We start from the raw sequence: 14247 nt of genomic DNA, 5'->3' as shown, positions 1-14247 counted from the left end.
AGTAACTATTATATATATTTTGTTAAATATTTCGTATTATTCGTATATTTTGCTTATGAAAAAATTCGGACTTGTATAAGCATTAACAGTATATTCGGAAAATCGTGGTAAAATCGGCGCAAGAGTGATTTTTCACATAAAACTGAAGCGAAAATGACACAATGAAATTTGTTCATACAGGGCTTCATTGGCGAGAAAATCGAGTTTGAAAATTCGTTTGGTACGCGTGTGCATAGATACAATAGGGTTTGACAAGTCGTGCAAACGAACCAAACTACGTCTAAATGCACGCGTATCTGACGAATTTTCAAACTCGATTTTCTCGACAATGAAGTCCTGTATGAAAAAAATTCTATTCTATATTTTCGGCTCAGTTTATATAAAAAAGCACTCCCATACTGACTGTACTACGATTCTCCAAACAACCCGGAACAATTTAAATATTTTAACAACTGCGGTATAGGTAAAAAAGCTATTTAATTTGTCGTGAACCACGCGAAAATATTGAAATATATCTGTTCCCCTCTGTGATAAAAATAGTATTTAATGCAACTTTTTAAATGTTTGACTTCTTCAATAAAAATAACGTTAAATTAGAACTTTCAAAGATGTCTCCTTGCGCGTTTGTCAAAGTCATTGTCGAAGTAATATTCAAACAAGTCCCTACGGTGTTTCAACATAGCTGAACGTTATAAGATGCGACGTGACATTTGTCCAGCTGGAATACCGATCCGTCCCACTGTGCGTTGGTAGCCGTCAGCCCGAGCAACAAAGCATCAGAGAAGATAGAGAAAGAGAGACAGAGAAAGGAGGACAGTGTGAGCAGGGACTCACCTCGCTGCGAGCCAAGCTGTAAATGGAACTAGCACTCTCGAAGGAGCTTCCTTCGGCGGCAGTGGCTGTCGCCGAGGCGGAAGCCGCGGCGCTGGACGTCTGCGGCGGCCTCGACCAGGAACTGGTCGTCGCCGAGGTGCCGGTTGTGGTCCCAGTCTCGGTGGAGGTGTTGGCAGTGACGTAGTCCTCGGAGGTCTCGGACAGGTCGGTGTTCGTCCGACCGCCGGAGTCGGTCCTCGCGAGGCTCAAACCGAACTCGCTCGACGATTGCGACTGCGGTTGCGACAACGGCGGACCAGGACTTGGACGACGGAACGCGCTCCTCGGTCTGCCATTGCTCGAAGTGATGGACGATTCGACGCTGAGAAGTAATTGCCTTTAAAAATCGCTTCGAGTTTAACACGGTGTGTCTCTATCACGGGCCGGCTTTCGATGACTTCACTTACAAGGACAGATCCCCAGATGTGCAACTTGTTTTTTATGAGATTTTGCACAGTGGTAGAGCTCATGAAATTAAATCTAATCATACTCGTGTTAGATGCAGACGGCTTATTGCTTTTGAAGTATTTAATCCAATATCCACCATTATTCTTTTTTGAAGACACGAATGTTAGGGTGTTCCACAAGTTTCTTCCTTTTTTTATGCGAAATCAATAAACGATATTTGTCGTTTAATGTTCATTGTTCAAAATATTCGTCAAGATACGTTTTTATATCGCTTTCGGGTTTCTGACGTTTATCAAGGAGAGAATTTTTTAACGTGGGAGACATATTTAGTCATATTTAGTCTATTAATAATAAATACATATAATAATACATACAATAATAAATACATGTCAAAATTTATAATATTATTGTCTGCCTTTATACCTGCAGTAGTTAATTCGCTCATTGTCTCAAAAATGGGACGGTCAATATTTTTAAGATTCGAAAACAAATGATATTAATAATGACAAATTCAATTTAAGCAAGCTTAAAATAAAAGCGTTGTATAGATATTTGTATAATTGTATTGATTTTTGAATTGCGGCAGGTAATGGATTAATGTTAAAGTTGTTAGTAACAATGCCAGAAAGATAACCTCGATTTCGGGTCGTGGCACCGCACGGCAGGGATATCAGAGAAGTGGTCAGGGAGGGAGGAGAATTTACGAGAAGACTGACTCATTTCCATTCCTAATGTTCCCTCTCTACTAGAGATGGGATCAAGTATATTGCAAATAGACTCGAACTTCTATGAGAAAGCTACGAACGCCTGATAAATACTTCGCAAAGGAACACAGTACTTTTAAATATAATAAAACATCTAGAAGATAAATTCGAACTCTCTATAAGTTCTTTGGCGAAGGCAACTGTTACAGAATTTCGATTTTCCAGATTCGACTACTGTTTATAAATGGTTCGAATCTCTCTAACATCGCAGTAAGTGAGACCAGTAACAATTGTAACACGTTAAATTTTCAAAATATATGATAGATATTATTACATATCAGGAATAATTATTGTCACTAAATCCCTAAAGGAACGCTAAAGGATCCCTAAAGGAACTATCATTGTAGGTGCTTAGAAAAGGGTGGTTTCATTTAAAAAAGTCAAGCAGACCAAAAAAATTACATAAAAACAAAATTTTTTTATCGCATCGTGTCAGCCCCATTGTACCATAAAACTTTGTCCTTACCATATTTTACGTGTCTTTAGAAACAACAAAGATATTTGAGGTGCTAACATTTGGTGACTTACCCTGTATATCTGCATAAGGAAGAAAATAACTTTTCAGTAGCATGAAGCTAACTTTCCTTCCTACTTTAAAATTGTAATACAAGTGCACTTTTAGTAAATATATTCTTCATTCTTATTTTTAGTCTCTAGTTCCATCTGTTCTAAAGATATACTGATAGTTACTTTGCATTAATTTGCATGTTATAAATAACAATTTATCATTAAAGTTTAGCTGAAGTTTGGATATTGTGACACCGACAGACGGGGTTGATTGTAAGAGATTTCCCCGTCGAATTTTCATTCTCTTATTATTTAAGCAAGTACCTACTTTTGTTATGAGGTTATGATATTAGGTTATGATCATTATTAAGGTCATAGTCAAACTTTTTGAGTGCCTCGTACAAAAGTTAAAAACATTAATAAAGAAACCATGGATATAAAAGTATACCAAGATAGTTGGAAACCTCATAGCACAAGCAAATTTAATGAAAAATGAGACCAATGTTGCGGCTGTAACGACTGCGCACATGAAGAATATCATGTCGGGGTCGGTTGTAACATTTTATCCGTTTCCAATAATAAACCTACAACTTGGATATTCCTTAATGCATAATAAAACCACTGTGAATGGATAATCTCAGTTAAGTAAATGAGAGGTTCATACAATAACTGTCGTTGTATATACAACAGGTTAGGCGTAATCGTATTTTGAAATCAAAGTGTCATAGTCATCATCAGTCTCCCCTAATTCTGAATACCTTTTAGAAATCCAGAAATATTTACTTTAGAGTTCAATATCTACGTGTATAGAATGAATAAATTTTAAGTATTATCATTGAAACCTTATTGCTTTTAAATATTAATTATTGATTTTAAATAGTAATTGAAATCCATAAACCGAAACTTAGTTATTAAAATTGATTTCAAGTATAATCATTGAAACCTTATTGCTTTAAATATTAATTATTGCTTTTGGATAGTAATTGAAATCCATAAAACCAAACTTAGTTATTGAAATTGATTCATGTTCAGGAGTATATAGGGTATCCGAAAAATCACTCGCAAACGGGAAATGAGGGGTTCCTGAGGTCATTTGAAACAGCTTTTTCCTTTACAATAATTTTCTCCGAAGCATCGTTAACGTGATATTAACGAAAAACGCTAACCAATAGGAAGCGAGTTCGTCTGGCTTTAGGCGACAGAACCAATTGGCGGAACTGGGTCCGATTATTGGCTTGGTTATCTCGCGTCGAGCTATAAAACGACATAGTTTTTCATTGATAACTCGCAAACAAAACCGCAGATTGCATTTTTACCAAGGAAAATGTTGTCCACTTTTTCAGGGAAAAAAGCTCAGCAACTCCTCATTTTCTACTTGCGAGAGACTTTTAGAGCACCCTGTATATTCAATTTGATCGCATCCCTGCTCTATTATTCCCGCCAGCACTTGTGAACACTCCTCTGGCATACCTAAACACGACGCATCGAAGCGGCTTGTCTTTCTAGCTTCGTTACTAATTGCTCTAACACTAAGCATCTTAAAAACTATAAGCCGTCTGCACCCAAAACCACATATTATTAGATTTGGTTTTACGATCTCTACTTACTATGCAAAATCTCATTAAAAAGTAAGTGTCACACCTGGGTACCTCTCGTTGTTAGCCATGGATATTTACACTGAGTTTATGATGATTTTATGAAATTGTTTCTTTGTAAATTTAGTTTAGATGTCAGTCAATATATGTGAGAATGTATACAAAGAATGAGATATGAGAGACTCCGGTGTATAAATGAATGAGAAGCACGGTGCAAGGAAGAGAAGTGGATCGTCTTCATCCTCACGTCTGTGATCCTAAAGGTTCAGTTATTATACAGAGTGTCCCGGAAATCGTAGTACAACCGTGAGTTTATCACAAAAAAAATCTTTTAAAAAAAATGCTGGCCATCATGATTTCGAAAATGTTAATACATAGGTTCGTCTTGATAGTGTTCTGCTTAATAATTTAAATTATAAGCTGGTGTCGAGATGAATTCAACGACCCTACTCTATACTTTAAGCTGAAACCTTGGAACGACGCTTAAATAATTTAAGTTAAAGAAAGCGAATTTCTAGATCACTGTTAATTGTAAAGAACAGGGGAGAAATGTAAATCCTCTTTTGCGTATTTATTAAATATTTATTATTTAATAAATTCAAGAGAACGTAAAAATATATCGAAATTCTTCTAATGTCTTTATTATCTAGTGTTTCAACCTGTAATTTTTAATATAAATACATAAAATGCACAGTGTAGGTATTACGAAATGGAATGTACCGTAGAACGTGCGAGGACTTTCGTAATTAGCTGTGCAAACTGCGCATGAATAGATGGTCTCCCCTCAAATATATGGAATTTGGTAGAAAATGTCAATCCAGTGATGACATCTTAACAAGGCATTTTTTAATTTCTAAATGAATAAAATTTTGATAATATAACACTCATTTACAACCCCTGGGAAAAAATATTCTAATACCTTTTAAAATACAATAGCTTATTTATAGCCTGATTAAACGACTTTAATTTTTTTTAGATGGTAGGGAGACTAGTTTACTAGACAATGACTAAAATAAATTTTTTCAATTTTGTTATTAATTGAAGTTACGAAACAAAAGAAGAAACTCTCGTTTTTTAACCTTTCCATCTGAGACTACAACAGAAAGAGTAAAAAATTTGTTGGATGAATATAAATTGAATTTTTTAGGTTTTCCTTCCAGGTTGCCAAAAGTTGTTAACCCTTTGCGATCGAGTGGCGACGCTATGGTGCCGGTAAAAACGATCATGCCACGTTTAGAAATAATTTTTATCAAATATACTTATATTTTTTATAAAATGCTTCAGATTATAAAATAGAAACGCTATAAATCTGAACATATATTTTGGATTTCCACACAAAATGGCTCCGACCGCAAAGGGTTAAAATATGGGTCTTTTGGTCACTCCAAATAGAAACACAGTTTAAAAACAAGTATTTTTGTCATTTTACAGTAAACTAGTTCTTTCAACATTTAAAAAATTGATTCAGTTTTTAATAATTTATTGCGTTTTAATAATAAGTATTGGAATACCTTTTTCCAGTATTCGTAATTTTCTAACGAACAACGATTCCGATACTATCCCGATAGTATCAGTACCGCACACTCTTATGGAAACGTCTTTTCCGAATTAGCACGTAGTTTCTTCTTCTATCACTGCCGCGTACTAATGAACGGAATAAAATGAAGACAACCTCGACATGACGTGAATGCCTGGAATACGGTTTCGCTTTAGAACGGTTAAAGAATTAAGGAAAGTGCAGGTGTAACGCGCGGTATTCTTTCCAAAGGAAATAGAAAATTCTGAAGAGAGCTTCAGAAATACGTTGCTCCGTGTTATATTTATAATGGTCTGCCGTGAAACGGTGAACAAGGAAAAATAACAGCACTTTTGTAAAAGCAGCGCGCGGAGATAAAGGTGCCGTGAAAGAATTTTCAAAATGAAAGGTATTTCAAAAGAGGATTCGTTTAGTGATGCTTACTGGAAACAGTAGAACAAAATAAGCGCGAATTATTCCAGAAAATTGCTGATACTTGCGAACGATGACACTGTTTTGTGCAGAATCGTGATAGTGCATAGAGTTAACACACGAACGGTGTTATATAAAAATCTACACTGAGTATGGTTAGGGTTATTTATAACTTTATCATTTAGTTCAGTTTCTAGATGCTGTTCTATTATTCCTTAATGAAATATCTGAAAATTTTAATAAATTATCTGAAACTGGATACTCAAGTAACAATTTTTAAACTGTAGATCGAAATCATAGTTCGCAGGCGATTAAGCGAGATTTTGAGTCGAAGGAGTGGGAAAAAAAATGTTCATCTAAGCTTGAATATCGTTATGTAGATTTCTGAAAGTGAAAATTGTTAAATACCATTTTTATAATTGTATGTGTAGAATTTGAAAATTTATCATTTAAATTCGAGCTTTCCTTCACACGTAGGTGACAAAATATATATTTAAACAACAACATTTTTTCTATTATTCAATGATTCATACGTTAAGTAGATTACTAAAACTATTTATTGTAGGTTTTTGATGGTTTGCATGAGTTTAAACGTAAAAACATGGCCATCGTGGCGTTACTAAATAAAACAAAGTGAGACAATTTTCCATAGTACTTAGTGATTCATGCGTCAAGTGAATTACCAAACTCATGTTCTCGATGATTTGCATGGGTTCGAAGGAGAAATGTTGGTAATGAAATTCTATAGTTACCTTGGCGTTAGCGGTTGAATGGGCATAGCCGGCGTAAGACGTATCCTAGGACTCGATGAACGTGATTCCATTGTTTCCTCAACATCCAGCGCCTCGGTGTCCATCGAGGATCGTTGTTGATGTTGGAGAAGCAGGAGGTGTCTCCTCCTCGAGGACGGTGTCAGAAGGGCTAACGAATCAGCCTGGAGGACTGTCGCCTGAGACTCGTTCCAAATTCCATCGCTGTGGTCCCTCGTGACGTCGTTCGCTAACGAATCGCTCGAAGCGAATGGTGATGTGATCATACCGGCAAGCGCGGATCCCGGACTGAAAACCATCGGACATAGTGCGTCTGCTCGCTGCAGCATCCTTACTGGCGACTGGAAATCCAGTACGGGATCTTGTATGACTCTTCTCGGTACTGGAACATCGTCAATCACGCACATGTTTCCCCTCCACTTAATGATAAAAGTTAACCCCTTGCCGCACTTAAACGAGTCAGACTCCTGATGGTAATTTCTAGTGATATCCTCTTAAGTATGATTGTTATTCCGTTCTTTTAAGTCAGAATCAAATCCTATTCTCTTGCAATCAATGTCTAATCATTCTAGTAAATCTAGACATACAATAAATATAAATTGTCCTTTTCTCCGAAGAAATGATTACAATCGAAAAAGTGCTTACCATTGTAAGTAGGAAGAAAATGGTACGGCAAGGGGTTAACAAACTTTACATGCCGTTAACACTCTGGCTACTGCAGCCGCCTATAGGCGCTTAGAAATTTTGCGTTCGTAACACTGAGAGCGCCCATAGGCGTCCTGTCAATTTTTTGTCACTTTTCGTCCATAATTAGACAAAAGGCGCAAATGTGTAGTGCGATGAAAACATAACAAAAGAAGTGAGACACATTAGGAATGTAAGAAATGTGATGTAAGATTTTGTATTTATACATGTTTCGGATTATATCACACTTTACCAGATACATACTATTGAGTTGGCAATTAAGTGATTGCGGATTTTGTTAATAGATGGTCTTAGCACATTCTTTTGTTTTATCAACGTGTTCAAAGTAGTTAAGTTATATCGTTTTCTTACTGTCTGGACTTTCATCTTCAATTTAGTAAGAAAGTTGCACCGATTAATTATTTAGTTTCGTTTTTATTATTGTAGTTTGAAGATGGAAGGACAAGAAGCGCATTTTAAACATATTTTATTACATTATTTACAAAAAAGGAAGCATCGCAAGCACGATTTTTATGTTATATACGATATATTTTATCGTATATAAAAAATATTATAACTTATATTTTTTAAGCAAAAGAATTGAATTTTCTTTCTTATTTGAAATCCGCAATTACTTAGTTGCCAACCCAATAGATATGATGTGACAAAATGTTCAATGTTCAATGTTCACAGTAGCTATCCAGTTCAGAATACGAAGAAAGAAATAATATTGTTTTAATGTAGTGAAATTTAGATTTTTTAACCATTGAGATATGTTTTCATAAAAATGCATTCCTAAAATTATATATATATTCTGATAATAATACATCTTAGTGAATTAAAGATGTGTATTATAATAAAAGTACATAGAACACGTTTTTTATATTGTAATATTGTTCTATTTGACAAGGGCATATAAGAAAAATAAGAAAAATGTTTGGAAATTGAAAGAAATATGTAGAAATAAAATACTGAGATAAAAATGAAATACAATATAAAATGAAAGTAGGGAATTAAAAAATTATACATCATTAATAAATTATACTAAACTAATAAATTATGCAAAACTAAAATTAATGTTTTCGTGGATTCAATATAAATTTAACGTGTAATTTAACACTGTAACGTGTTTCTTAAATATATATTTGTAATAAAATTAGCACAGGTCTGTCACATTCAGCTTTAATACTGTCATCGATCCTAGAAACATTAGTCAATGCTGGCTAACCGGAACGCTCAATAGTTTGAAAGTTTAGTTTTTCGGTGCAGTTGACTGGTATAATCAGGTTTTCTATAACTGAATCAGTACATTTATAGCTCAGTTTTAAACAGTTATTTTCAGAAACGTTTCATGCCATCGTTTGAATAGTTTACAGACCAAGCGAATAAGCATTTACCAATGTTACTACTTGAAATAATTCATCTCGAATTTACGTCGTTTCGTAATTTTTGATGCTGTTATAAAATAACAACTTATTTTGTTACATGTTTCCGAAAATATTCATTTTAAATCTTCGAGAATATTAATAAATCAGTAAATAAGTAAACAATTAAACTTCATAGTGCCGATCTTTTTTTCAATTATTGTTTTCTTTCTTTTGTACAAGTTCTTCTTGTAGCCAAAATTCTTTTAGATAGATAGTACTTATGATCTTTTCATTTTAGATAGGCGTAAGTTCCAAAATCAAGGATACCGCAACTCTTTTTTATAAGTGATTGCATACACTCCTCTCTAAAAGTATTAGAACACCTTCTTATTTAATAAAAATTGCAGTTTTGCATCTAGTTTAGCTAATGTGTGCTGGTTTTATGGAACAAAAACGGATGAAAATTAGTTTAAGAAATAATTAAAACTGTGGTGGATGTATTGCCGAAAAGAAACTTTAATTCACTTTTATATAATAGAGGTTACTAAATTTATTTACGTAAATAAGTAGAACAAATTATAAGAATTTCTTATTAATCTCAAAATTTAATTTTCCTTATATGTCGTAATACTTGGGGGGAGGGGGGGTGTACAACAGCATGAAGTGCCATCTTCTGAAAAATAATACTGACATATAATATAAAAAATAATAATGACGTATAAATATACTCAAAAATTTGTATTATAATGGAAAAATTACAGTACACAAAATTGTTATAGAAAAACAATTATTATCAATAAAAGTGTAAACAATTTTGATAATGAACTAGAGGAAATGCTACAAAATAATTGGAGTATAATGGAAGGAAGAAAATTGTTATACAGGAAGAGGAAACGTTGTTTATCTTGAGTCATCTTTAACATTCATAAGATTATAATATTCCCATTCTCCTGAATAGTAATCTCACCGAGAACTCATGCGGAATATTATCACTTCCAATCTATGAAAATGGCAAACAATATAATACTATTAAAGATCTAAAAACCGTAACAAGATCTGGATGAATTAAATTAAAAAAAAAACACACACTGGTGAATTAGTTAATACTGTGAAAAACAGAATATTTGAACTAATTGAGAATAGCATATTATAACATGTTAAGGTTATGTTAAAGATAAACGATGCTCTTCTATTCTATTCAGGATATTCTCAGATTAAATCACCAAACATTAAGAAAAATTTGTTTGTTTTGAAATCTTCAATTTCGTCTTCCAATTTCGAATGTTGTACTTTCTCAATAAAGAATCTCAAAGAAATGCTAAAAAATCGGGTTATAAGCTATGATCCTTAATCGAAACTGTGCATATATCGAACACTCTTGCAATGAAAAAACTCTCCGAACTGCAGCAAAAGTCAGCTCACCGAGCATCGAAATAACGATTTTAGACAAACATTCGAACAAAGGGTTCGACCAATAAGAAATACAATTCTGTCGCGAAAGTGAAATTAACCCGACAGCGTGGCGACGGAGACGCGAAACGGAACCGGCAACAAAACAAAAAAAACAGTGCTTAAACGATAAAAAGAAGCGGTCGCATTAGACGCGCGGCGAAAGGAAGGAGACGGAAGATAAATCAGCGTGGTCCTTTTTTTCACTCGTTGAAATTGCCACGTGGCGATCGTAAAAAGCGGAGTCCCCGCGTGAAACGAGGATCGCCCTGCCGCGCGTCGCCGCAAACTTGCGAGTCCCGGCCGCGGAAGTTCCAGGAAATTTTACTAGCCCGGAAAAATAACGCGCGCCGGCATGTTGTAAATCGTATTTCATACTTGAGACTGCAGTCGGCGACGTGGGAGATATAGGAAGTGATCTCGGTAGCATAAAGTCGTCCGACGTTAAACCTTGCACGCCGTCCTCCAGCGACACGCTCCTCTTGCGGAAAAGTCCTCGCCGGATGAGATTCTCGTGAAACTCCTGCAACCATATCGAATAATAACGTCGTTACAACACTTGTCACTCGACACTCGTAGACAGTTTACGCGTTCCGTTGCGTGTTACTTGTTACACGGCGCATTGTTACACAGTGTGACATACGCGTCGCGCAGTGGGGAACTCGAAATTTGAAAATTCAAGAGTTTACCATTATCCCTTAGTAAGTTATAGCTATGAATATACTCTTATAGAATTAGTAGAAAATAAGAATAAATTCGGTGTCATTTGAGCTCGAACTTTGTCATTACTAAACTGCCGATGTTTGTAGAAAATAAAAATTGTCTGCAGAAATTTTAAGACATAGGAATCGTGCCCGAGTGTTTATCTTCCTTTAATTATTTTAATATGTTGACATTAGTACATGAACATTCTTACTTTTTTTATTTTTTCTCTGTTTGAAATTATTCCTGATGCTAATGCCAGTCTAGGAATTTTACGATAATTTTTAGCAATCAAATTAATATGGCTCGTCTAGTAGTATTTTGTTACCGTAAATATTTTTAGCTAGCGGCAAAAATAATGCAATTTTCATATATTCCTATGACATTAGTTATGTTTACGGTGTATTCTATTTGTTCTATTTGCTCTTAGCCTTTGTTACAAGATAGTTTTATTTGTTATTCAGATGCCTCCTAAGTAATAAGTGTAAATAAAAAGAAACAATTTTGTTTAAATTTGATATTTTTTTAATTGCCAAATGTTAAGTAAATGTAACATAATTTGTACGCAATTTCCATGTTGCCAGCGGCTGAAGGGTCAATCGACAATGGTTATGTCACATGTGAAAAAGAAGAAAAACGTAGAAAAAGATTTGTTGCTTGAGACCTCGTTATCGGGGTAAGTCGAGCGTGAACTTTGAACACGTTTGGTCGAGAGTTAGCCAAATGCAGGCTCACCTACTCAACAAATTTTCAAAGCGAAATGTTTTCAGAACGTAAATCCGGATGAAAAAAATTGATCCCACATTTTCGACTTATTTTCAGATGTAGGATAAGCTCCTGTTTGTACTATGTTTGTTCAGTCAGCAGTTCATTAATCGCGGAGAAGTTAAACTGGACTTCGCGAACTGGATTTTTTTTTTTAAACAAAGTCTTGCATGATAAAAGCGTAGCTGATGCATACAGAGAATCTAATTTTTGACGTGGTGAGAATTGAATTTTCACTTCAGTTACGATAAAAATGATAAAAAATATTTAGAATTGTTTTCACAAATGGAATCAATTTTTATACTGTCTAAAATCATTTAAATTTATGTAATAAAATTTTATTATTAACATATTCTATTAGTCTATGTTGTAATTTAACTTTAGCGAGTACCGTTCACATGGGTTATTAGTGAAACATACATGTAACTATAAATTAATTATTTAATATAAATGTGTAAAAAAAAGGTAATGATATTTTTCTATTATATGCATTATTGATATTTCATATTCAGCCATTTGAAGTTTTGGGACACAAATTAGGGACACTGGATCTGTAATATTGAAATATGGTTCGACAAAACTGTTTTATAATAGGTACGCTCATACCTGTATTATTCATATTAAATAAATACAAATAATGTTCTTTACGTTATCTACGAACGTCAATCTATCTGGCAGTAATATAAATATTCTTATATAAGTAATATAAATATAATATTATTATAAATAGTCAACAATAAACACTTTTATTCTAATGAAGTCTTAATGAAAACTTCTAATGAAGTTTTAACTAATGAAGTCAATAAAAATCTTATACACCCTGAAAGATGTTCCATTATATTAAAGTATTTTTACCTTTTAGGGTGAAAGTGTGAGATTAATTAGATTGCGGGTTTTATGCATTTATAACAAAAATGAGTAATTGAAACTCAAAACAGTGACACAATTAAGGGAATTCAACAATTTGATTATAACATTTATAACTCACTAAAATTATATAAGATCAGAATAAGTGGCAAAATTTTTATTTTGTATAAAGATGCACAGATTAGAGGTAATGAATAAATCACAGTTGGTATAATTAATGATTGAGACAAAATATGAGAATTACAAAAGGATATTCTGTGTAATTAAGTTTTAGAAACATATACGAGTTAAAGGCTTACATTTCACTAGACTATTGTCTGTTGATCAGTTTTATCACTTTAATCTAGTCAAATATCGTTTTTTCCAGGTAAAACATTGGGAAAACTATGAACTTGATAAGCATTTTGTTAGTACAAAGTTATCAGATACATTTTATTTGCGATCGAAGTACGGCACATTTTAAAACTCTGGTACCTCTAAAAGTATTTTAAACTGCTGAGTGGCAATAACCCATACGACCTCGTTGAAATCTTCCAATCCCTATCTATCAAACTTTCCAATTACTCTTTCGAACATGAATTGATGTACGCCATTATCGTTCTACCATCGACCCTTCTGTTACTCGAGTCGTTATATCCTAAGATTGCAGCCCGATTCATTGATTCTTCTATAAGGAACCATTCACCGTGGCCATGTTATTCTTAAAACTATCTCGGAAGAATAAATATAGCACGAGTATGAAATCGTGAAACTGACAGCACGAAATTACGTATTTCAAAAATGAGTTCATATTTTGAAAAGAATAATTAATTTTTGGAAAACATTAAACGACAGATTTTTCATATTGTTGTAAGGTAATTGTCAAATGTATTTCATGGTGTGTTATGATATTATCTTCGTAACATGATTTTACATGCTCGGTTTGATGGACATTGACAAAAGGAACCTGCTAAAAAATTAAAGACCTTGAACATTCAAAGCTAAAAATCAAAAATTTGTCGTTATTCATCCCGACGATAAATTTTGTAATACTTACATGTAGGTAAATTTCTACAAATAAATAATGTAATTTATATAAGTAAAAGAAATGTTTGTGTGTTTGAATTTTCATGGTATAAGTCAATTCTGTGGTAACTTACGTGAATATGCATGAAACCTAGACTGGCGAATCTCGTTACGCTAATATAATTGTGTGACACCCTGTACACGTTGAGTTTACATATGGTCCGTTCAGAAACCATCACTGTGAGTCCACTTTTATTTGAAAATGATTTATGCAACACAGATACACATTCCGGTCGATTTGTTTGTATAATGGGAATCGTTTTTTCCAAAAGGACATTGACATTTGTATTTTGTTTTTCATTTGGTTAAGATCATTTGTATGTCATCATTCCCAATAATGAAATTTTTAAATAAGGTGTATAACATATGTAACATACAATAGCATAGTATAGCATAGCATAGTATAAAAATTTCCAATTTCATTCAACTTTGGATGTAAAGTGGACATAATGATAAAAATGATTAGTAGTAAAAATTTGATAT

At 33.7% G+C, this 14247-nt stretch overlaps 1 protein-coding gene across 1 annotated transcript in view; it reads right to left on the bottom strand.

The window, feature by feature from the left end:
* Window positions 1-14247, bottom strand: part of LOC144467624 (uncharacterized) — a 260392-nt gene that overhangs the window by 119164 nt on the left and 126981 nt on the right. Inside the window, exons 6-8 of the mRNA XM_078176514.1 lie at window positions 10744-10888; window positions 6848-7247; window positions 835-1210 (exon numbers count right to left, since the gene is read on the bottom strand). Coding sequence (XP_078032640.1) covers window positions 835-1210; window positions 6848-7247; window positions 10744-10888 — 921 coding nt within the window. The remainder of the gene's footprint in view (window positions 1-834; window positions 1211-6847; window positions 7248-10743; window positions 10889-14247) is intronic.

The sequence above is a fragment of the Augochlora pura genome, chromosome 3, assembly GCF_028453695.1.
Source record: "Augochlora pura isolate Apur16 chromosome 3, APUR_v2.2.1, whole genome shotgun sequence".
In the NCBI taxonomy this organism is placed as follows: Eukaryota; Metazoa; Arthropoda; class Insecta; order Hymenoptera; family Halictidae; genus Augochlora; species Augochlora pura.
Note: the sequence above shows the minus strand (reverse complement) of the source record. Positions and strands in the feature narration are given on the sequence as shown.